Source organism: Lupinus angustifolius, chromosome LG06, assembly GCF_001865875.1.
Source record: "Lupinus angustifolius cultivar Tanjil chromosome LG06, LupAngTanjil_v1.0, whole genome shotgun sequence".
NCBI classification, from domain to species: domain Eukaryota; kingdom Viridiplantae; phylum Streptophyta; class Magnoliopsida; order Fabales; family Fabaceae; genus Lupinus; species Lupinus angustifolius.
The window spans coordinates 5,963,130-5,987,849 of record NC_032014.1 but is presented as its reverse complement, the minus strand read 5'-3'; the positions used below and the strand labels follow the sequence as shown (position 1 = coordinate 5,987,849).

At 29.6% G+C, this 24,720-nt stretch overlaps 4 protein-coding genes across 4 annotated transcripts; 1 reads left to right on the top strand and 3 right to left on the bottom strand.

Annotated features, from left to right (window-relative positions):
• On the bottom strand, positions 1-2,162 carry LOC109349297 (uncharacterized protein C6C3.02c-like). Its single transcript, XM_019590048.1, has 5 exons — positions 2,020-2,162; positions 883-939; positions 716-796; positions 429-598; positions 1-316 (listed from the first exon to the last, which is right to left on the bottom strand). The coding sequence occupies exons 1-5, from the start codon at positions 2,039-2,041 to the stop codon at positions 218-220; spliced, it is 429 nt and encodes a 142-aa protein (XP_019445593.1). The 5' UTR covers positions 2,042-2,162; the 3' UTR covers positions 1-217.
• On the top strand, positions 4,644-7,161 carry LOC109349296 (ABC transporter G family member 23). The gene has a single exon (XM_019590047.1). It carries the CDS (start codon positions 4,852-4,854, stop codon positions 6,796-6,798), a length of 1,947 nt encoding a protein of 648 aa, XP_019445592.1. The 5' UTR covers positions 4,644-4,851; the 3' UTR covers positions 6,799-7,161.
• On the bottom strand, positions 7,263-13,871 carry LOC109350830 (non-specific phospholipase C2-like). Its single transcript, XM_019592138.1, has 4 exons — positions 13,387-13,871; positions 9,309-9,910; positions 8,117-8,290; positions 7,263-7,789 (listed from the first exon to the last, which is right to left on the bottom strand). The coding sequence occupies exons 1-4, from the start codon at positions 13,854-13,856 to the stop codon at positions 7,479-7,481; spliced, it is 1,557 nt and encodes a 518-aa protein (XP_019447683.1). The 5' UTR covers positions 13,857-13,871; the 3' UTR covers positions 7,263-7,478.
• LOC109350829 (non-specific phospholipase C2-like) lies at positions 17,300-22,829 on the bottom strand. Its single transcript, XM_019592137.1, has 4 exons — positions 22,315-22,829; positions 19,077-19,678; positions 17,967-18,140; positions 17,300-17,639 (listed from the first exon to the last, which is right to left on the bottom strand). Exons 1-4 carry the CDS (start codon positions 22,782-22,784, stop codon positions 17,329-17,331), a joined length of 1,557 nt encoding a protein of 518 aa, XP_019447682.1. The 5' UTR covers positions 22,785-22,829; the 3' UTR covers positions 17,300-17,328.

Here is a 24,720-nt window from a genome sequence, read left to right as displayed (position 1 = left end):
AGACAGACAAGTATATCCCAAGAAAAATTCCAAACCAAACAACAACCAGTTATAAAGCAATAGGCCAAACTATTGCTAGGTGATGATATTTCAGTTTGACAACATCATCCAATAAATGGTATTTATTGAAATTTAATCCTTGGGCACATAAGTAATTCAAACAATCGGAGACACAACACTGATGCAGACTCAAAAATAAGAAAATGCAGAAAGGGACTTATGCGTTCAATGAGGTTCCTGAGTTCTTTCTGCACTCAGCTAGCATATCCATGTAAAACTGGCACTTGCTGATCTCATTCCCATAGTTGGTAATACACTGCAACCAAATGAACATTAACATCACTGACTCAATATATACAAAAAAAAAACTATTTCAAAATTAAAATTAAAGGGAAATTTCAAAAAGAGAAACTAGGTAAACAGCATACATCTTGGAATGCCTTTGAATGAATATTGCACGCATCACCACCAAAAGTATTTGCAGTGGGTGCAGGGGCAGCATCAACAGTGCCAGCTGCTTCATGTTGGACGGTGCGAGGGCCCATTACAGCATCCACAGCTCTGTGTGCCACTGCACTTCCAGTGCCAAAAGCCATACCTGCAAAATTAAAGCGTAAACATAAAATTTCGGTACCACATGAGAATATGACAATTAATACTGAAATGGTTCTGTGTAAAATGCAACATTAGTCTTCCTTTACAAGATAACATATACCTTGAGCTATGGTTGAACCAATGCCACCAAGAATAGATCCACCACCACTCTGAACAGTAGCTGGAGGAGGAGCATGGTTGACTGCATAAAAATATCAACAGTGTTCATCAGAAAAATAATGTAGTTCACAACATGTTGAAAAGTAGAAAGTTATCACATTCAAATACCTGGCTGAGGAGCAGGTCGAGCTGGTGCTGCTCGTGGAGCTGGACGAGCAGATCTTCCTACATATGTAGGCAATAACTTAAAAAGGACACATAACTAGAAAACAACTTTATAACAATTAAAGTTATCCAAAAGCGCACATAAAAAAATTAATGTATAATGATCCCATGCATGGCAACAAACATAAAATAGTACAAAGAGGCACAGACAAAATCATAGATGAGAAATTTATAAACAAAAAATCTTACTTTCCATCAAAATATTCCATTACTGAAAATAACATGTTTCCACAACCATAGATTCCCCAAACGCTGGGGGTTTCATATGTGGGAGTTGGGTTGGGTGACATGTTTTAAAACAATAATATTTTGAAATGTTGTGGACATCATGCTAGGTTGGGCTAACTCAAAGTTGTGATCCAAACTTAAACCAGGAAATATACATGACCCAATCTCTATACCTCAAACCTACCCGGAAAATTGGGAGCCTAGTCAGGATGTGTCTTGAACACCATTACTTAAAATAACATTCGTTATATAAACAAAAGTTTAATAGACATATAGCATCATTTTATTAACATTAGGAAATAAAAAATGAAACTCATGTGTGTTAGGTTGAGAACGTATAGATCTGGTATTCTGGACCAAATCACCATTTTTCGGTAGGGTTTGGTGATACAGATAAAAAACCAACTACATCCATTACAAACATGATAAAACATATAAATTACATCAGCATAACCATGAACATACTACATAATCGCAACACAACACAAACATCAACAGAAGTAATGAATAGTATAAATATTAAAGAATGAAATGTTTGTGAAGCCAAAAAAATACCCCAGAAAGCCCCTCACAATTTCCCATCATTTGGGAGAGAAAGAGCTAACATTACCGCTAAAAAACTAGATTCAATGGTCAAATCGTTCACGCATACAACATAGAGGCACAAAGATCCAAACTTTATCAGTAATGTAACATTGGATTTAATTGATGTTTTGAAAACAAACCCTAGAAATCTCGGTAGGTGTGAAAATATAAGGAAGATGATACGATAAGTTTAAATTAAGGTTTTGAAATAAGGGTTGCTTTAAGAATGAAAATAAAAAGAAAAAAGAACATGGATAGAGAAGTTACCACCGGAGCTACGGCGAGCCATGGTTGACACAAAGGCAAAGAGAGGGCAAAGGCGGCGGCGATGTGTCTTAGAGAAAGATAATAAGCCAAAGGATATCAGATTATGCTTTTGTGACGAAATGGTCAATTTATTCAACCATTTAAAGTCTAAACCTTAGAAATAGTCGTCCATGAGGACGTGTTACTTTAGCGTTGGTTCATTCGAGATTTTCGTGGAAGTGTCTAGAATCCAACAAGTAAAATAATATTTCTCATTCCTTATTATATAAAGACCTAATTTGGTCCTTAAAAAGTTTAAATGTACTATGTTCTTCAAATTTTTAAAAACTTAAACTAATTCTCATATTTAAATTATTTATTTTTAGTATATTTTATAAAATTTGATATAGACTATTTTGAATACTAGTTTTTATTTTTAGATCAAATTAGTTTACATAAAAATTTACAAAGACTAAAATAAATATTCATTATTCATATATTTTAGTGGTGGATATTCATTATTCGTATATTTTAGTGGTGACTTTAATGAGACTATTAAGTAAAAATGGCAACTTTAAGAAGTTAAGAGTACTAGATTCATTCTTCTTATGTCTCATTCCAACTTGATAGACTTGGATTTTATCATTAAGAAGTTTACGTGATAGTAAGTCTGTATGGTACTATTGGTATTTCTAAACGTTTTGATAAAGCCTTTTTTGACAATGCCTTACGAACAAGTTTTACGCAAGCTTTAGTGGAGACTCTTCCTCAATTCCTTTTTTATCATATCATTGCATGAGAATTCGTGAAATGAGAGTTGTGAATTCATCTATGATAAGGAAACTGAGATGGAATCTCATGTATAATGAAGATAAATTGTGGGTAAGAGTTCTACATGATAAGTATCTTAGAAATGATCACATTATGGATGTCACTATTAGGAGGAATTGTTCATACACATGAAAGGGAATTATTAAGGCAAAAAATGAGCTAAGAAGGGGCTTTCACTAGAGAATAGGTTTGGGTTCGATATCCACATGATAATTGGATAGAAGAGAGTAAGCATTGTAGTCTGACAGATTGTGTCTATATTATTGATACACACCTAAGAATTAGAAATGCTTGGAATAATTGTAGTTGAGATTTATCTACACACCTATGTTTGAGGAGCTAGTGGACCAAATTTATGCTCATCCAATTCCAATATGTGAGGGATTGGATAATACCATGATCTGGAGTGGTAATGTTAATAGTGAGTAGAATACATCTTCATAATATCATTGCTTGGGAGAAAATTATAAGGATTGGGTGGTGGAACCTAACAATGGTTGGAGTACAACACATCTAAAATTCATGGATGAATTGAAATTAATCTATTAAGTTTGGATATAGAAGAATTGAATAATTTAAAATATATTTTATGAATTTATATGGGTTGATGGACAACTTTTCATCTATTTATTAGAATCTAAATTCATTCAATTCATTGATTTATCACCATTATTCATTTTTATCTAAAATGATATATTTTGCCTTTCAAAAGATTCAATTTTGAGGAATAGGTAAAAAATTATGAAAATTTGCTCATATTTTATAATTTTGTTGCTATACTGCATGAAAGTGAAGGAATGACAAGAAAAACTAACACTTTAATTTATGGAAAGTCATGTGAATGTTTTATAATTAAAAACAAATATGTATAAGAAAAATGATACTATACTCCGGTACACCTCCTTTTAGAGTGTGAAGGAGAAATATAAAAAAAAAAGATAGAGAAATAATTGATCAGGTGATTTAAAAGGACGGAAAATAAGTGTGAATGAGAGTACAAAAGAAAAAAAATAAAAATATAAAGATTTTATATAATTTCAACTTAAATATTACACTTGTGAATAGTTTTCCATCATTATATGCATTTTTGTTATCAAATTATTCATATGTTAGGAGTATTGAAATAATCTATTTCAATGGTTAGTGTTTATCCACTTAATAAGTATTACTTATATGAATTGAACATTTGTAAAAAATATTTTCTAACGATTCAAATGAGATTATTATATACGATTATAAGATTCCTCTTTTAAAAATGGTTTGAGATTTATTTTTTGTACATGTCAAATAAACTAAGGAGAAAATTCAAAAACACCCCCTAAACTTTCCACGATGTCCCATTTAATCCTTAAACTTGAAAGAGGTATATTATCAACAAAGCTTTTAGTTACTGATAAGCCATGATATGTAACTATTGTCTCAAAAATAATACTTTATACTATAACTATGAAGTTGTATGGTTCTTTGTTTATGTATTTTACCTCTTTCTGTCTTTCGATGGCGCCCATACGGGAAATTATACCTTTTTGATGTAATTAATGGTATTGTACTATTGCTGTATGATATTATACTATCTTTAACCTTGTAGTCTTGCACCTTCATTATAGTTCTGCTTATTTAAGCTATGATCTTCTACCTTGTCCTCACCTAACTAGGCAACTGCATCATCACAAGTATAAATCAGACCATCTACCAAGTTTTGTGTGTTTACATAACTTCCCTCTTTGGTCATTCTATTCAAACTTATCTGATTTAATAGAATTCCATGCTGACATGAATTTGGAAATCTAGCAAGAAAGTTGGTTAGTAAAATATGAAATGGCATGAGAGGAATGCAAGAATAGTCCAAACTCCAAAGGTCTCATTTGATAACCTACCTCTACCAAACATGTCATCACATACAACAATATACACTCAACTTGGTTGTTACAACTTCCATTTCTTCTTGACTTGAACAATTCCCCCTTAAAATTTAGCCTTCTTAAGCTCACTTTTCTCACATAGAATAATCAAAACCACACAATGGCTTCATGCTTGAAACCACCTAGCAATGAAGATGACTCTGTAATACTCTTTTCAACTTCTAATTCTCCTGAATATTCCACCAGTCCCTCTTCTTCTTTCTACCATTCACCACCACCATCATTCAGAACTGCATACAAGCTTTCTATCAAAAACCTCTCCTATACTTTGCACCCACATAACTCCACTCCTTTTCCATTTTGTCACTTCACTAGAAAACCCAAACCAATAACTATACTCAAGTCAGTCTCCTTTGTTGCCAGAAGTTCTGAGATTGTTGCTGTTGTTGGGCCCAGTGGCACAGGGAAGTCTACCCTTCTTCGGGTAATCGCGGGAAGGGTAAAAGATAATGACTTCAATCTTAATAGCATCTCAATCAATGATCAGCCAATGACTAGTCCAGCTCAGTTGAGGAAGATATGTGGCTTTGTGGCACAGGAGGACAACTTGCTTCCTCTTCTAACTGTCAAAGAAACTTTGTTGTTTAGTGCCAAGTTTAGGCTAAAAGAAATGACACCAAAGGATAGAGAAATGAGGGTAGAAAGCTTGATGCAAGAGCTAGGCCTTTTTCATGTTGCACATAATTTTGTTGGGGATAAAGAGAATAGAGGGATATCTGGTGGTGAGAGGAAAAGGGTATCAATTGGAGTTGATATGATTCACAATCCTCCAATTTTACTCCTAGATGAGCCAACATCAGGCCTAGATAGCACTTCAGCTCTCCATGTGATAGAGCTTCTGTCATCAATGGTTAAATCGAAGCGAAGGACAGTGGTTCTATCAATCCACCAACCCAGCTACAGAATATTGCACTACATTTCGAAGTTCTTGATCCTCTCCCATGGTTCAGTTGTTCATAATGGTAGCCTAGAATCACTTGAGGAAGCCATAAGTAAGTTGGGATTTCAAATTCCAATACAACTAAATGCATTAGAATTTTCCATGGAGATTATATGCAGGTTAGAAGAATCCAGTTCAAAACGTGAAACTTCCTCCAACATTGACAAAAAAGAGCCATTTCCAAAACCTATGTGGCCAGAAGATGAAAATGGAGGACTCCAATCAAATTGTAAGAGGGAAAATTTTAGCAGTTTTTGCTATGCAAACTTGATTGAGATATTGTTTCTCTGCTCAAGATTTTGGAAGATAATTTATAGAACAAAGCAGCTTTTCTTGGCAAGAACAATGCAAGCCTTAGTCGGTGGATTTGGGCTAGGAAGTGTTTACATAAAGGTAAGGAATGATGAAGGGGGAGTTGCAGAAAGGTTAGGTCTGTTTGCATTTAGTCTTAGTTTTCTTTTGTCTTCTACAGTTGAAGCACTTCCAATATACCTTCAAGAAAGATGTGTTCTAATGAAAGAGTCTTCAAGAGGAGCCTATAGAATCTCTTCTTACATGATAGCCAACACTTTTGTATTCCTTCCTTTCTTGTTTGTAGTATCTATTCTTTTCGCAGTTCCTGTGTATTGGATTGTAGGACTCAATCCTTCCCTCACTGCCTTCACCTTCTTCACTTTCGTGGTTTGGCTCATCGTACTCATGGCGAGTTCTCTAGTACTCTTCTTAAGCGCAGTGTCTCCAGATTTCATCTCTGGGAATTCCCTCATCTGCACTGTTCTTGGAGCTTTCTTCCTCTTCTCCGGATATTTCATACCGAAGGAGAGCATTCCAAAATATTGGCTTTTCATGTATTATGTGTCCCTTTATAGGTACCCTCTGGATGCGCTCCTCACGAATGAGTACTGGAATGTTAGACATGAGTGTTTCTCACAACATACAACACAGGGATCTCAATGTTTGATTACTGGATTTGATGTGCTCAAGAGTAGAGGACTTGAAAAGGACAATAGGTGGGTGAATGTGGGAATCATGATAGGATTCTTTGTGTTCTATCGTCTGCTTTGTTGGATTATACTCGCTCGAAAGGCCGCCAAGACAACAATATAACATCGTCCACAATGTTAAATCATTAATCATTACTCAGACAAACCACAAGCTTCAAAGTTCATCAGAGTTCACATTCACAAGAGGCTTGATCTTAAGTCCACAACGTAGTGCATACATGACAAAACAAATCTATTGATTTTATGATATGAAACTCTAAAGCCACAAATTTAATCTAGGAATATATGTTGTCAGCTGTCACTATCTCACTATAGTTGTCCTCTTTACTTTGTCACTTTCAATTAAAAGGAAGAAGCTGATACTGTAATTTTTTCTTGAACCTACAAAACTGCAACTGCCTTAATTGAAGCTTCATTTGTGTTATGGTCTTTTCTAGTTGCTGGTTGACATTTAATACATACTGTGGTGATTATTTTTACTTCAAGATGAATTGTGAAGAATAACAATACAAAAGCATGTGCTCTCAAGATAGAATTTTTTTATGGAAAGTTATTTGTTGGTATTCAAACACATGTCATATGTCATAATAAAACAACCAAAAGAATTCTAAAATATTAAATGAAATCCACTTAAACAAAATATATAGGTGTATCATGGATGGAGATGCCATAACTTGACATTATTCTCTAAGGAAAAGAACAATACTTTTTCAAATTTTGTATACATATATGTATATTTTTTATTCTTATTCCCTGCTAAGTTTCATGTTTCCTTTTGTTTTTCTATGGGTCTGTTATTGGTGAATTTGATGGTCTTGAAGTCAAAGAAGGCTTCATCTGAACTATATGTTCTTCACTCACTTGCATCTTCTTTGCAAAATGCCCTGCTTCAAAAAACCTCTTAACTGAGTCTTCCAAGTACTCTTTCCCTTGCTTCACATTCATATCATTCCCTACTGTATGTGGGTAACTAGTGAGGACATTATCTCCTTTAAGCACTGCACCTAGCTGAATCAACTCCTGCTGAAATTCACTGAGGCTTGCTTCTTCATCAGCCTCACTCTTCCTGATCTTTACTGGGGTTGGGAGATACCCTGTACCAAAATAACACCAGCAGCAGGCATAAACAAAGTGCATAATAAAGATGTGGCATTAGAAAAAAACTCCTTTCGATTGAGCTAAAGATGCACTTAACTTTTATTCAATCTAAATTGCTTTGAAATTTTAATCAACTAACAATCTAATAGTAGATAAACCTAACTACTCACCTGATATATAAGTTCACTTTAAATGAGTTTTATCAAGTGTGGGTAGTTAACTATGTTTTATTAGCATTTGTCTAATACTATATGAAGTGAGATTTTAGTGTTTACTGAATCATAAATGGGATTTTATAATACAATGTGATGAAGGAAACTAACTTGGGCAATCAGTTCTGGGTTCTTTCCTGGTCTGGAGAATACTCTCAAAGGTGCCAGCCCATTCATCTCTCTTGTTCAGAAAATTAGGCAAATTGAAGATCTTTTTCACTGTTGCTGGAATGGATGAGTGTTCATATTCTGAAGTTGGTGTTGGTCCTTTTGCTCCATGAACAACTGCATCACCATAACACGTATGCACTTTTTCATTAACATGTAGATGCACATATTACTAAACATTAGTTCATGTAGAGACTAGAAATATGAATATTCTACTTATTCATCAACAGTTAGAGCATCTCTGTATATGCATACTAGTATCATTCTTTTTGAAAGTTGAGACTCCTTTTTCATTAACATGTAGATGCACATATTACTAAACATTAGTTCATGTAGAGACTAGAAATATGAATATTCTACTTATTCATCAACAGTTAGAGCATCTCTGTATATGCATACTAGTATCATTCTTTTTGAAAGTTGAGACTCTTATTTCTTAATTATGTTCTTTTATGAGCTATGAGAGATATCATTTGCATTATAAAATATAAAAAATGTGAGTACATCGTAATGTTTAAAAAAAAATATTTGTCATTATGGAATTTTTTATAAATATTATTCTTAATTAATAGGGATATGTAATAAATATAAAATAATATATGAAACTCAAGAAAATCAAATTAAAATTCTCTAATAGAGATACTCTTAAACCATTAAAATTAAACAAATGGTTAAATTCCACCAAAGAGATCAACATTGAAAGCTATACAAGTATAGTACACTCGAATATGTTATTCACATATTTATAATCAATTTTATATAATTATTAAAATTCCTATATTAGATATTAGAAGGTAAACAATAATCAAATTTGAACTTAAAATTAAGTAATCACATTTAAAGTAAAACTTTATTTTTAAGTCAGAGTCAGTGTAATTTTTTACCTGTTCAATTAATCACATGTCATCAATATATTATTTTTATGAGGGTCAAATATTTGTTTATAATATAATGAATAAAAAATTTCAAAAGTTTTCCGGTCAAATTTAATGGGACTTTTCAAACTATGTTTATTTCTCACTTTGTATCTTTTATTTGTAGACTGATATCAAAAAAACAATTCGAGAATAATATTTTATCCCTTATTATTGCTACATGAGAATTAAAAATATAGAAGTTGAAAAGAAAGACTTACGAGTGCCTTTTTCAATCCAAGGTGAGACGGCAATGGTAGGAACCCTCACTCCCAACCTATCAAAGTTGAAGTTTTCAGAACTTTGAATCCCATCTGGGCTTGGTACTCCACGAAGAGGAGTAGGAACATGATCATAGAACCCACCATGTTCATCGTACGTTATCAATAACAAGGTTTGGTTCCATTGTGGGCTCGCCCTCAGTGTCTGATACACTTCCTTCACCAACATTTGCCCTCGGTACACATCATGCGAAGGGTGATCATCATTTCCTGGTAGAATCTTTGTGTCAAAGTAACTCGGTTCTATCACAACATAATTTGGCAACTTCCCTTGCCTTGCATGTTTTTTAAACGACAAGTGGTATTGATGAAATTTAGTCAAGTACTTCAACTTCCTTAAGCTCCTATAGAATAATGTTGTTGGTGCATTCTGGAAGTATATTCCGAAGCTTTTTCCAGCTTGATGGAGGTTGTCGAAGATTGTACGTTGTGGGTAGCCCTTTACAAGGTGCAACGCCGCGTTGCTGGTGGCGCCGTGGGAAGTTGCTGAGTGCACATATAACCGGTTGGGTTGAGTGGAAGTTGGTACCGAAGAAAACCACCTATTAATAATATTAAAGTTTGAGTGAATGTTATTAATAACATATCCCACAACAAATAGGTTAGGATATTGATATATTAGTATAATGGAGTAATTTATTAACTAAATTGTATATCGGCGAAATTAAATAAACATATATAATATACAAAAAGTAACATTTCAAAAAGTAATATACAAAAATTATTTTATGTTTTTATGATTATTTTTTAATTACATATCAATCTTTAATTAGATTAGGATATTATGACACCTAAAATAGGGTGGATGATCTTCATTCTACATTGGGAATGGGGAATAATAGTTCTAATGTTAACATGGGTGTGCGGAATCCTATCCAAAAATGGGAAAAATTCATTCTACATATACACAATAATCTCCATAGGCATATATAATGTTAAATAATAATATATCATGTCAAACTATTTTCTAAGAGAATAATTTAACTTTTACTTACCGACAATACAATTGCTTTTTACACATTCTGATTTTAATTTCTTTTTCAGATGAAATCAGCATAAATAAGCATTACCTTCGTATAAAAATATTAAATACTAAATCAGCTAGTGTTTGACTTGGTTGGTTGCTATTATGGTGTTTAAATTCAGACCAGCCCAAAAATAAAACCGAAAACTGATCCAAAATAGACCAAAACTATAAAAACCGAATGTATTTGGATTGTGTTGGACATATTTTTTAAAGACCAATTGGTCCGGTCCGGATTCTAGTTTCACCTCTTCAATCTAGACTGATCCAGACTAGACCAAATTAGTATGTAAACTTTAAGTGTATAATATTTTCAAGTGTCTTCCAAATTTAATCTTAAGTTTTAACTCCAAAATTGTACTTTTATTTATTTGTTATGTTCTATAACACATATATATATACATATATATGTTGCTATGTTCTAAATCATTTTGATTATATTTGATACACTTTTTTAGAACTTAAATCAATCTCACAACCAAATGAAGATGATTAATATTGTTATTAATCATCAGTGGAACACTCTAAGTTTTAAAATTAAGTTGTAAATATCCATATTGTTGTTATTGATATATTGTTGTTTTATTGTCTTGTTATTATTGATATCTTGTCGTTGATATTTCCAATTTATACTTTTATTACTATTGTCTTATTATTTACTACTATTTTATGATGTTGTTTACTTATGCTATTGTTGCATACATTTTAATGTTGTTGAACAATATTTTTATTGTTGTTTTATGCTTAATATTTAGTCATTTTTATGAATTTTGAATGTAAGTGCAATTTTAGTATTTTATAAAAAAGACCGATCCAAACCAAACCGAAACCGCATATAATATTTGAACCGAATTGGACTGTACATCTTAATATAAACAGACCAAATCGGACCAGACCGCGTGTTTATTATGTATTTAAATTGAATTATTTTTTGCTTAAAAATCGATCCAAATGAAACACAAACCTCCTAGTTGCTATTTTGTTAGTACTATATATGCACTTAATTAGTTTCCATTAACGTTCCAACAAAATTCTATATTTTTTATACTAAAAAACACTGCATTAAATAATTAAACTCATCCCCCTAACTTTTACCTTAATTATTACACTAGTTAGTTCTCATTTTTAAAATATTATATTTACTTCCAACTATACCCATCTAAGTATAAATACACTAACTTAAATGATGTGATTTATATAATTTAATCAAATCTAAATACAATTTACTCTTCATTTTATATGCATGGTTACAAACGATTTAATGTTTTTTCATTTAATTTTTTTTGCATAAAACACTATTAAATTATTAGTTTGAGTTGACACACGAACATACACTTATCTTGAGTTTGGATCCTCTCCATTACTGGAGAGGCCAATACCAAGCTAAGATTGTGAACGTGACAAGTGAAAATTTTAATGGTCATGATTTTAAACTGTAAAATAATATATTTTTGAAGAGAATTAATTCAGCAATATAAAGAAAAAAAATCATATCCTCTCTCCCTCTTCTCTCTTCGGCATTCACATATGTTAAACCCAACAAAACTTATAAAAGTAATCATGTAAGCAGCATTTTGAACTATGTTTGTCATAACCATCATAAAGAAAAGAAAAAAGAAGTTGAAGAAAAAAGAACAAAAGGGGGAAGTAGTACAACGGCAAAAGAGGAAGGCAGTATAGCGACGATAAAAGGGGAAGTTAGAGATAACGCCGATGAAATTAAGATCTGGTTTGAGTTTGGAGTAAGAAAGCAAGATGTAGGCCATGGCGGTGGTTTAGATTTAGCATATCTGAGTGGAAGAGAGAAAGAGGAAGAGAGGATCTTATTTTTTCCTTTACTTTTCTAAATTAATTCATTTAAAAATATATTATTTGATAGTTTTAAATCATGACAATTAAAATCTTGAGTTGCCACATGTCACGATCTTGACTTGTAATGGCCTCTCCAATAATGGAGAGTATCTAGACTCACTTATCTTACATAAATTTCGTCTAGAAAGTTTTGCACATTGCATCATCCACACAAAATTTGTAAAGCATTATCTAAAATTTACCAACCAAAAGCAAAGTAATTTAACCCAAAATTTTAGTTTAATTTACTAACACCTGTACTTTTATATATTTATTAGTGTAAATTGTAGAAAGAGAAAATAGTATATGTACGAAGAGTATAATAGTTTTTATAATATAAGAGAGCATGTATTAACTATAACTAACTCTTCAATCAAAGTAAAAATGTAGAATCTATCTACTCACAGAAGTAACATAAAAGTAAAATCTTATACTTAAAAATCAATGAATTAATGCATACATTTTTCTCTAAAAGTAACATAAATATTAATAGATAATATATTCACCATATAAAAACTTTATATTAAACTATAAAAGAAAGTGATACAATGTAGAAAATAGATGATGATGATCATTCTACCACTTTTTATCCTTAGTGTGTCACTTATCTAACTGGTCTATATCTGATATTTCATAAGTTGTATTAATGCATATATTATAAGTTTATAGTTGGTTGAAAATATATTTTTAAATTAAAAAATTAATAACTAATTATGTTTTTGACAAATCATATTCTATGACATACGTAGAAGTACAATTTATTGGAAAATAAATATGTACTCCTTATGTGACCATGTGGCTACCATACTTAATTAGTTGAATCATCCTCATCAAGTTGGCATATGACATATGTTATAAATTTAGCAATCAACTTTTTATCATATACAAATTGTTCATCAAGAATTCATAATTGAACTACCCTCATTAAATCATTAGAAAAAGTGACTTATGAAAATCGAATAAGTTATTGATTAATTATTTTTTTCTCTTACCTTGGATATTAGTCATACCAGCAAATTTTAAAATACTTATCATAAAGTGACAATATTTTAAAAAATAAATAAATAAATTAAGATAATAAATGATAATGAAAGAAAAACTTGAGATAGTAGTGATTAGTGAATGTATAATGCATGTACTAACCTATCAAAGAGAGCAAACTCAGAGACAAGTGTCTTATAAACAGCAACCTTATTAGGAGTAAATCCATTCATAACATTCTCAGACATTTTGTTGGATGAATCTATTGAATGTGCTTGTTGGGCAAACCCGTTCATTGGTGCTGGATCAACGAAAGCGGTTTTCGACCCGAATATTTGTTCCCTTATGGCGTCAAATTTGTGACCCGGATTCGGGTCAACATATTCTACCTTATCTTTGAACATGAACCGCCTTGATTTCGGGTCGTCTACAGATAACAGGTTGAACTCCGAGCCTGTTACACCGTTGATGTTTGGGTTGAGTTTCTTCATCCATCCCAACATGTGGTCGAAGGAACGATTCTCCATCACTAAAACGACGACCGTTTTAATGTTATTCTCAATGGCATTGCTAGTAGTTGAAGAATGGAGAAGTAGAAAGGTGAAGAAGAAAAATGAGAACCTATAACTCATTTCTCTATTTTACAGACAATGCTGCTGAAAACAGAGGTAGAAATAATAAAAAAATATGAGTTGTTTGTGATGTGAGAAAATGGGAAAAAGATGGAGAGTGGATAGAAATTATTTTGTATATATAGTGATGGAGAATCCGTAAGGTGGTATGGATAGTTGTATCAGCCAAATAATTTGTACTACTTTTGAATATGATTATTTTAAAATTTTACTTAAATAGATACATAGTGGAATAATAAGTCAAAAATTTGGTATAAGATAATACAAAATATCTCTTTATATTATGAGATAAGTTATCTCTTTCGACCACTAAAAGTATGATATGTGTCATATTTGATCATTTTCTATAAAAAAAATCTAAAAACTAAAAAAAACAAGACACATATCCTGATTTTAGTAGTTGAATGTAATGATTTTTCTAGTGATATAATGAAATATTTTATTCTATTGTTATAATGGATTGAGATAGTAATCATACAAAATTCATGATTAACAAAACATTAATATAGTATTATAAGTCTATGAATTTTTTAAATAAGTAAAAAAATCAAAAGATTCAATTTATAAGAGCTACATTTATTCATATAGTTAAATTTACATCAGATAACTTAATTTCTTACTTGTAACTTGTAAGGTGATAGAATACAATTAGTTATACATAAAAAAACAAATTCATCACATTAATTTTAAACATTTACCACTAAATCAATTAGTCATTCATTATTTATATATTTTAAATTAATACGAAGGTTATGTTTGAATGTATTATCATAATACCAATTAAGATATTCTACTATATCACATTAATCCAGGTAATAATTATACACAACTTTAATATTAATAATATGACCATAATTAAATATAATACTATCTATATTATATATAAATAATAATAATAATAAAGAGAGAGAAAAATGCATGCACCGAATGTATAAGAGATTTATACAATGAGTTTAACATTCATATTCATTTTTAATTATTATTGATTATTCAAAAAATAATACAAATGAATGATAAATAATCTAATAATTGTATATAAATCTTTATATTAATATATTCTCAATGGCATTGCTAGTAGTTGAAGAATGGAGAAGTAGAAAGGTGAAGAAGAAAAATGAGAACCTATAACTCATTTCTCTATTTTACAGACAATGCTGCTGAAAACAGAGGTAGAAATAATAAAAAAATATGAGTTGTTTGTGATGTGAGAAAATGGGAAAAAGATGGAGAGTGGATAGAAATTATTTTGTATATATAGTGATGGAGAATCCGTAAGGTGGTATGGATAGTTGTATCAGCCAAATAATTTGTACTACTTTTGAATATGATTATTTTAAAATTTTACTTAAATAGATACATAGTGGAATAATAAGTCAAAAATTTGGTATAAGATAATACAAAATATCTCTTTATATTATGAGATAAGTTATCTCTTTCGACCACTAAAAGTATGATATGTGTCATATTTGATCATTTTCTATAAAAAAAATCTAAAAACTAAAAAAAACAAGACACATATCCTGATTTTAGTAGTTGAATGTAATGATTTTTCTAGTGATATAATGAAATATTTTATTCTATTGTTATAATGGATTGAGATAGTAATCATACAAAATTCATGATTAACAAAACATTAATATAGTATTATAAGTCTATGAATTTTTTAAATAAGTAAAAAAATCAAAAGATTCAATTTATAAGAGCTACATTTATTCATATAGTTAAATTTACATCAGATAACTTAATTTCTTACTTGTAACTTGTAAGGTGATAGAATACAATTAGTTATACATAAAAAAACAAATTCATCACATTAATTTTAAACATTTACCACTAAATCAATTAGTCATTCATTATTTATATATTTTAAATTAATACGAAGGTTATGTTTGAATGTATTATCATAATACCAATTAAGATATTCTACTATATCACATTAATCCAGGTAATAATTATACACAACTTTAATATTAATAATATGACCATAATTAAATATAATACTATCTATATTATATATAAATAATAATAATAATAAAGAGAGAGAAAAATGCATGCACCGAATGTATAAGAGATTTATACAATGAGTTTAACATTCATATTCATTTTTAATTATTATTGATTATTCAAAAAATAATACAAATGAATGATAAATAATCTAATAATTGTATATAAATCTTTATATTAATAGTACATTGATATTACACCCATAGTAATATAAATAAAATACCTTAACTTATATTAACTAGCATATACCAACAATCCATTGATTTAGTAGTGTAATATATCATTAATTTCGAAAAAGCTAAAAAATCAAGAGTTTAATTTGTCAAAGCGACACTTGCAGAATTAGCAGCTAAGCACCATTAAACAGATTAATTCTTTATCTATAAAATATGAGAATACTCTTGATAATAACAAAAAAAACAAATACATTCAATTATATAATCATATAAAATTAATATATAATGTAGGGTTTAAAGTTGTATATATTAATATATATAATACCTACATTTATTAATATTAAATTAATATATATTGCGTCTTGATTGCCCTTTCAACAGTGATTATAAGACTTGAAGGAAAATAAGAACATGATACCTTCTTCCTAACAGGACCAAGCAGAGATAACGTTTTTCTCGTTAAAACATATAAAACTCAATTTATATCTATTCTTGAAAAGCTTTAATCTTTTTAGTTAAAAATATAGATTTGAGAGTTGATTATAGATTACGAAATATATTAATATCCGAATCACTCATACTAGATGGTATTTTACTAATTTTTTTTGGTTTTCCACTGATATTCTCACACTGAAGTAATTCTGTATTAGTGTTTTATTAAGAACGGAGAAGAACTAATTTACTTAATATTTTTATTATTTAATATTATTAATTAGTTGCTATTTATTTACAAAAATATTATTATTTGTTAAAAATGAAAATATTAATTTACTTATTGTTCACTTATATAATTATAAAATAAAATATTTAATATTTAAAAAACGAAAATATTTCATTAAAATAAATAAAACAAATAAGGAAAAAAGAAAGATAAGAAATAAAATGAATACATGGATATGATGCCATAAATGTTGAAGATATTTTAGAAGTTGGTAAGGTATTTAGAAAAATAGGTAGTTAGTTAGCAGTTAAAGTTAGTTTGTTAATTTTATATCATTCAATTCCTTGAATTATACATTTTTTGTATAAATAAGTCATATTAACTTCATTTTTCAATGAGAATAATATAAAATTTCTACATTTTCCCCCTTGATTTCTAATAATAAAACCTTATGATTACACTTTAAAAAACAATTAATAAAAGAAGAGATGACCGACACAAATTTCGAACAATCTTTTTAAGATGTTTAGTGTTTAAAAAAATGTTAAATTATAACCCTCTTATATTATTATATTTGTATTTTTTTATTCTTACTGGTCCCTACTATGTTTCATGTTTCCCTTTGTTTTTTTTATGGGTGTGTGATTTGTGATTTGGATAGTCTTGAAGTCAAAGAAGGCTTCATCTGAACTATATGTTCTTCACTCACTTGCATCTTCTTTGCAAAATGCCCTGCTTCAAAAAACCTCTTAACTGAGTCTTCCAAGTACTCTTTCCCTTGCTTCACATTCATATCATTCCCTACTGTATGTGGGTAACTAGTGAGGACATTATCTCCTTTAAGCACTGCACCTAGCTGAATCAACTCCTGCTGAAATTCACTGAGGCTTGCTTCTTCATCAGCCTCACTCTTCCTGATCTTTACTGGGGTTGGGAGATACCCTGTACCAAAATAACACCAGCAGCAGGCATAAACAAAGTGCATAATAAAGATGTGGCATTAGAAAAAAACTCCTTTCGATTGAGCTAAAGATGCACTTAACTTTTATTCAATCTAAATTGCTTTGAAATTTTAATCAACTAACAATCTAATAGTAGATAAACCTAACTACTCACCTGATATATAAGTTCACTTTAAATGAGTTTTATCAAGTGTGGGTAGTTAACTATGTTTTATTAGCATTTGTCTAATACTATATGAAGTGAGATTTTAGTGTTTACTGAATCATAAATGGGATTTTATAATACAATGTGATGAAGGAAACTAACTTGGGCAATCAGTTCTGGGTTCTTTCCTGGTCTGGAGAATACTCTCAAAGGTGCCAGCCCATTCATCTCTCTTGTTCAGAAAATTAGGCAAATTGAAGATCTTTTTCACTGTTGCTGGAATGGATGAGTGTTCATATTCTGAAGTTGGTGTTGGTCCTTTTGCTCCATGAACAACTGCATCACCATAACACGTATGCATTTTTTCATTAACATGTAGATGTACATAGTACTAAACATTAGTTCAACTAGAGACTAGAAATATGAATATTTTCATTCTATCTATGCATTATTGTAGTATTCTTATTGAAATAAGAAATTTTTCCACATATTTTTTAAGAATACTCATTACATAAGAATATTAGTATTCTTATGCTTACTTCTTTATATGCTTTTAGATAGAAATCATTTGTATTATAGAATATAATATAATAATAATAAAGATATTTGTCATTCCAAAACAAAAACTAAATAGTATTTTTAATTTATAAATTTATAATAAATTAAAAAATAATGTAAGACTCAAATAAATATTAAATTTGTATTCTGTAATAGAGATGCTCTTAAACCATTAAAATTAAACAAATGGTTCCTCAAAGAGATGCTATACAAGTACAATACACTCCTTAATATTTACTTGCAGAATAATTTATTCACATTTTTATAATCAACTTTATATAATTATTAAAATTCCTCTATTAGATATTAGAAGGTAAACAATAATCAAATTTGACCTTAAAATTAAGATATTATATTTAAATTAGAATTTAATTTTTAATGCGTAATTTTTTATATGTTCAATTAATCACATGTCATCAATATGTTATTTTTAATGAGGGTCAAATAATTTGTTTTGAAAATATGAGAGTCAAATATTTGCTTTTAGTATAATGCACAATTGAAGAACAATTTTCAAATGTTTCTGGTCAAATTTAACTAGCATGGGGATTTTCATATCTTCTAACTTTTCTTATAATAACTATATTTATTTCTCACTTTTTATCTTTTAGTCTTATAACACGAGGATTAAAATTTGAAACATGTAATATTTTCTCCTTATTATTGCGGAAGACATGAGAATTAAAAGTATTGAACATGAAAAGAAAGACTTACGAGTGCCTTTTTCAATCCAAGGTGAGACAGCAATGGTAGGAACCCTCACTCCCAACCTATCAAAGTTAAAGTTTTCAGAACTCCGAATCCCGTCAGGGCTTGGTACTCCACGAATAGGAGTAGGAACATGATCATAGAACCCACCATGTTCATCGTACGTTATCAATAGCAAGGTTTGGTTCCACTGTGGGCTCGATCTCAGTGTCTCATACACTTCCTTCACCAACATTTGCCCTCGGTACACATCATGCGAAGGGTGATCATCATTGCCTGGGAACAACTTTGTGTCAAAGTAACGCGGTTCTATCATAACATAATTCGGCAACTTCCCTGCCTTTGCATGTTTTTTAAACATCAATTCGTATTGATGGAATTTAGACAAGTACTTTAACTTCCTTAAGTTCCTTAAGAATAATGTTCCTGGTACATTCTGGAAGTATATTCCAAAGTCTTTTCCAGCTTCATGGAGGTTGTCGAAGATTGTCTGTTGTGGGTAGCCCTTAGTGAGGTGCAACGCCGCGTTACTAGTGGCGCCGTGGGAAGTTGCTGAGTGCACATATAGCCGGTTCGGTTGAGCGGAAGCTGGTACTGAGGAAAACCACCTATGAACATTATTCAAGTTTGAGTTTCATTATTTAAATACACATTTTTATTTTCTAAGAAGTGAAAATATATTTATTTATGTTTTATCTTTTATACTTTGCTATTTTAGGATATAGAAGATATGGTTAATATGAATAAAGATAATTTGTTTGAAGATAATCATGTTCTCGTATATCTAGTCAACTAAACTATATAGAATAATGTAAAAATATTAATTTATATTATTATAATATTTATTTTTAATTAAGTTAATTTTTTTGATTGGATGAAGACACCGAGTGACACAAGAATATGGACAAATGATTTCATCTGGTTAATACTTAATAGAATAGTGTAGCATTTCTTAAGAACCTTTTGTTTAGGAATTTAATCCTCTATGTCAAAAGTTTTTTATGACTCTATATTAACTCAATAATATTTTATCAAATACGTAAATATTAAGACAATTAATAAGAAATTAAATGATATATGTTATTTATTATTAGACTAAATTAATATAGAAGCATAAAAAAAATTAGAATAGAGGATTTGAATTCTTTATTTAGAGTTCTACTATTAACATGGGTGTGCCTAATCTTATCCAAAAAAAGATGTTGAATATTTTGTATAATTTCATACTACACACCACTCTCCATATGAATATATATAATGTTAAATATTATATCATGTTAAAATAATATATCATGTCAAACTATTTTCTAAGAGAATAATTTAATTTTTACATACCTATAATTCAATAGTTTTTTATACTATCATTATCATTATATAGATATTAATCTCTTTTTCAAATATAATCAGCATAAATAATCTTTACCTTCATATAAAAATATTAAATTTAAATCTTTACCTTCATATAAAAATATTAAATTTAAATCTTTACCTTCATATAAAAATATTAAATTTAAATCTTTACCTTCATATAAAAATATTAAATTTAAATCAGCTAGTGTTTGACTTCGTTGGTTGCTATTTTGTTATTGTTATTACTATATGCACTTAATTAATCAGGTCAATCGTTTCCATTAATGTTCCAACAAAATTCTATATTTTTCATTTTTACCTTAATCACATTAAATAAATAAACTCATACCCCTAAGTTTTTACCTTAATTATACTAGTTACTCCTCATTTTTAAAATATTATATTCACTTCCAACTATACCCATCTCAATATAAATACACTCACTTAATGATGTGGTTTATATAATATAAGTATTATTTACTCTCCATTATATATGCATGGCTACAAATGATTTAATATTTTTTCATTTAAGAATAAGATTTATACATTATCATCGTAAAAATTTATATATAGTCAGTACTAGGGGTGAGCAGGACTCGACTCTACCTGTTGATCTGATACGGTCCGATCATGACCGGATCTAAATAGGATCAGGTCTGATTGGGTCTAGGGCCGAGTTTGGTTTCAAAAAATAGACTTAATCAATATTTAGGGTCGGATAGGGACCAAACATGACCCGACTCATCCCGTCTCATGGTCAAGCATCATGATCGTATGTGTTTCTAATAAATGTGTATAGAGTAAGATACCATTTTAGTCGAAAATATCATTTATTCTTTAATTTTTCCATAATATATATGATTAATAATATATATATATATATATATATATCATTTTATATATTAAACTATATACTCATAATAACAAATAATATTGAGAAGTCTTTATCAGTTGAGTTTAAAGACTGACTCTGTCGCTATTTAGGGTTAAGTTAGTTTCGGGTCTAAGGCCGGATCCAGATTAAAAAATGTGATCTAATCAATATTTAGGGCCGAGTAATGACAAGCCAAAACTCATCCCAACCCGACCTATGCTCACCCCTAGTCAGTACCCCATCGACCATTCATTTACATTATTGTTTGAAGCAATATTATTAAACTCGAACTGATCAATGACTCAGTTAGGGTACCCGGTCAATGAGCCATTGGTTCAATCAGTGGGTCAATGATTGGACCAGTTAAGTCAATTTGCATTAAAAATTCTAAAAAAATTCATACGTAACAATATTTAATAATGTATACTCAAAATTTAAAAAACATTATCATGCCTAATTAAACAACAAAAAAGAACATTTTACTATTTACTACTATAAAATGACAGAAGTAAGTTGATAATATCTTCAAACAACATACGAATTATGATTTAACTACAACAAAAATATAGAATAAGTTTAAAATTTAATTAAACAATGAAGATTTTATTATAATGTAAACTAACAAATGACAAACATAACTACAAATAAGTTAAAAGTATATGTTTTTCACTGAAAAAGAACATCAATTTGGTTGTTTTTAAAAAAAAATATTTTTATTAACTCGGCTAGTTCAACCGATCTGACCATCCAAGTTACTAGTTTTAGGCATAAAATGGTCGAGTCAACCAAATTTAATGCAAAACCGGTTAAATGAGAGACTCAGACCGATTAGATGTCTAGTTTCCGATTGAACCGACCGATTCGAGCCGAGTTTTATAACATTGGTTTGAAGAATTAATAATGATTAAACATATCATCATTAATCCACAATATTTTCTTTAAAAAATAAATAAATTAAGATCGTAAATCATAATGAAAGGAAAAATTGAGATAGGAGTGAAATATAACGTATGTACTAACCTATCAAAGAGAGCAAATTCAGAGACAAGTGACTTATAAACAGCAACCTTATCAGGAGTAAATCCATTCATAACACTCTCAGACAATTTGTTGGACGCATCTATTGAATGTGCTTGTTGGGCAAACCCGTTCATTGGTGCTGGATCAGAGAAACCGTTTTTGGACCCGAATACCTGTTCACTTATGGCCTCAAATGTGTGACCCGGATTCGGGTCAACATATTCTGCCTTATCTTTGAACATGAACCGCCTTGATTTCGGGTCGTCTACAGATAACAGGTTGAACTCCGAGCCTGTTACACCGTCAATGTTTGGGTTGAGTTTCTTCATCCATCCCAACATGTGGTCGAAGGAACGATTCTCCATCACTAAAACGACGACCGTTTTAATGTGATTCTCAATGGCATTGCTAGTAGTTGAAGAATTGAGAAGTAGAAAGGTGAAGAAGAAAAAGGAGAACCTATAATTCATTTCTCTGTTTTACAGACAGTGTTGCTAAAAAGAGAGGTAGAAATAATAAAATTTGTGAGTTGCTTGTGTTGTGAGGAAATGAGAAAAAGATGGAGGGATATATAGTGATGGAGAGTCCTTAAGGTTCCCAGGATAATTGTATCAACCTTATAATTTTTACGAATATGGTTATTTTAAAATTTTACTTAGATAAACAATAACAAGTCAATAATTTGTTTAATTGGTTGAGATATTAATCATATGAGATCACATCTTCTATCCATGATATGAATTATCAACTGTGACGGATTGATTGAAGAAAAAAAAAGTAAGTTAAAAATATAATTATTAAGTATTTTCTTAATGAATTACAGTTCATGACACATATTATATGATAGAAGATGTTCTCTCGTAATCATATTATCAACCTAAACAAATTCATCAACAACAAGATATTACTTCCTGGTATAAGGCTCTATAGATTTTTAGGTATAGATTAAAAAGTCAAAAATTATGTTCATCAAATCAACATTTACTACTAAATCAATTAGTCATTCATTATTTATATATTTTAAATTCATAAAAAAAAAGTTATGTTTGAATAATTAAGATATTCTACTATAATAGCATTGAGGTAATTAGTTTATACACAACTTTAATATTAATAATATGACCTTACTTAAATATAATACTATAATAATAGGAAAAATATATATGCATTGATATTGTAAAAGATTTATACACTATTGGTCTATTATATATTATTCATTTTTAATAATTATTTACTCTTAAAAAATATAAATAAATTATGAATGATATAGTAATCATGTCTAAATCTATACACTAATAATACATAAATATTATACTCATAATAATATAAAATATACACCCTAACTTATTTACCAAACAAATATTAACTAGGAAATATCAACAAAGCATTGATCCCATGGTCTAAGGCTCGTAGATCCTAGAAAGATCAAATCTTCGATTCGTAAAAGTGATACTTATTTAAAAGGGCAGTCACACGTCCCAAAATGGATTAGTTCCTTACACATAAAGTAAAAAGATACTCTTAGTAGTATAAAAAAAACTACCACATTAAATTATATAATCATATCATATTAACATATAATGTAGGGTTTAGAGTTGTATATATTAATAATATACATATTATAATATCTACGTTATATTAATATTAAATTAATATATATTGTGTCTTGATGGTTGAACATTGTTGATAAGACTTCAGATGAAAGAAAAATAAAGACATTACACCTTTACCCTAATAGCATCAAGTAGACATTATGTTTTTACGGTCAAAACTTAGAAAACTATATTTATGTCCACTCTTAGAAATCATTGATCTTTGAATTAAAAATATAGATTTGAGAGACTATACATACCGTAAAAAATATTAATATTTTGATGCACTCACTAGACGATAGCCTCACTAATTGTATTGACTAATTGAAAACTCAAAGTTGTGAAGTTATTTATTTGTTCATTTATAAAGGAAAATTGAAAAACTATTATTATTATTTTTCTAATAATATTACATCTTATTTCTATGTGCACCTATGAGCAATAGAAAATTAGGACTATGTAATTTTGAGTTAAAAATATTTTGTTGGTTGAGTGTTTTATTTGAAGATTCAAAGAGAAAAACAATATTTAATCATAATTTATCATCTTATCTTAAGAGAGCAAGTGTAGCCATATAAGAGAGCAAGTGCAGCCATATATTCACTACCATATTGTAATTTAAGATAGTAGAGGTGGATAGCCCGCCTTTCAACTCCTTATTTTTGTTCTAAGATTCAAAGAGATGGTCAAACATGTATCATAATTATTCACACCTTTGAAGAGATTGATGTGTAGCCATATATCCACTATTGTACATTATTTAATTTTCAATTATTAAATTATAGTAGGTAAAAATGTAATAAGAAGAACCAAT

Excerpts from the sequence above, each read along its gene's own strand:
- LOC109349297 (XM_019590048.1), bottom strand. The coding sequence starts at position 2,041 with ATGGCTCGCCGTAGCTCCGGTG. Across the intron at positions 940-2,019 it reads GGCTCGCCGTAGCTCCGGTG|GAAGATCTGCTCGTCCAGCT; the intron begins GTAACTTCTCTA and ends CTACATATGTAG. Across the intron at positions 317-428 it reads ATTCAAAGGCATTCCAAGAT|TGTATTACCAACTATGGGAA; the intron begins GTATGCTGTTTA and ends ATTTGGTTGCAG.
- LOC109349296 (XM_019590047.1), top strand. The coding sequence starts at position 4,852 with ATGGCTTCATGCTTGAAACCACCTAGCAATGAAGATGACTCTGTAATA.
- LOC109350830 (XM_019592138.1), bottom strand. The coding sequence starts at position 13,856 with ATGAGTTATAGGTTCTCATTTTTCTTCTTCACCTTTCTACTTCTCCAT. Across the intron at positions 8,291-9,308 it reads TTGGATTGAAAAAGGCACTC|TTGTTCATGGAGCAAAAGGA; the intron begins GTAAGTCTTTCT and ends ATGGTGATGCAG. Across the intron at positions 7,790-8,116 it reads ACCCAGAACTGATTGCCCAA|GGTATCTCCCAACCCCAGTA; the intron begins GTTAGTTTCCTT and ends ATTTTGGTACAG.
- LOC109350829 (XM_019592137.1), bottom strand. The coding sequence starts at position 22,784 with ATGAATTATAGGTTCTCCTTTTTCTTCTTCACCTTTCTACTTCTCAAT. Across the intron at positions 19,679-22,314 it reads GAATTTGCTCTCTTTGATAG|GTGGTTTTCCTCAGTACCAG; the intron begins GTTAGTACATAC and ends TAATGTTCATAG. Across the intron at positions 17,640-17,966 it reads ACCCAGAACTGATTGCCCAA|GGTATCTCCCAACCCCAGTA; the intron begins GTTAGTTTCCTT and ends ATTTTGGTACAG.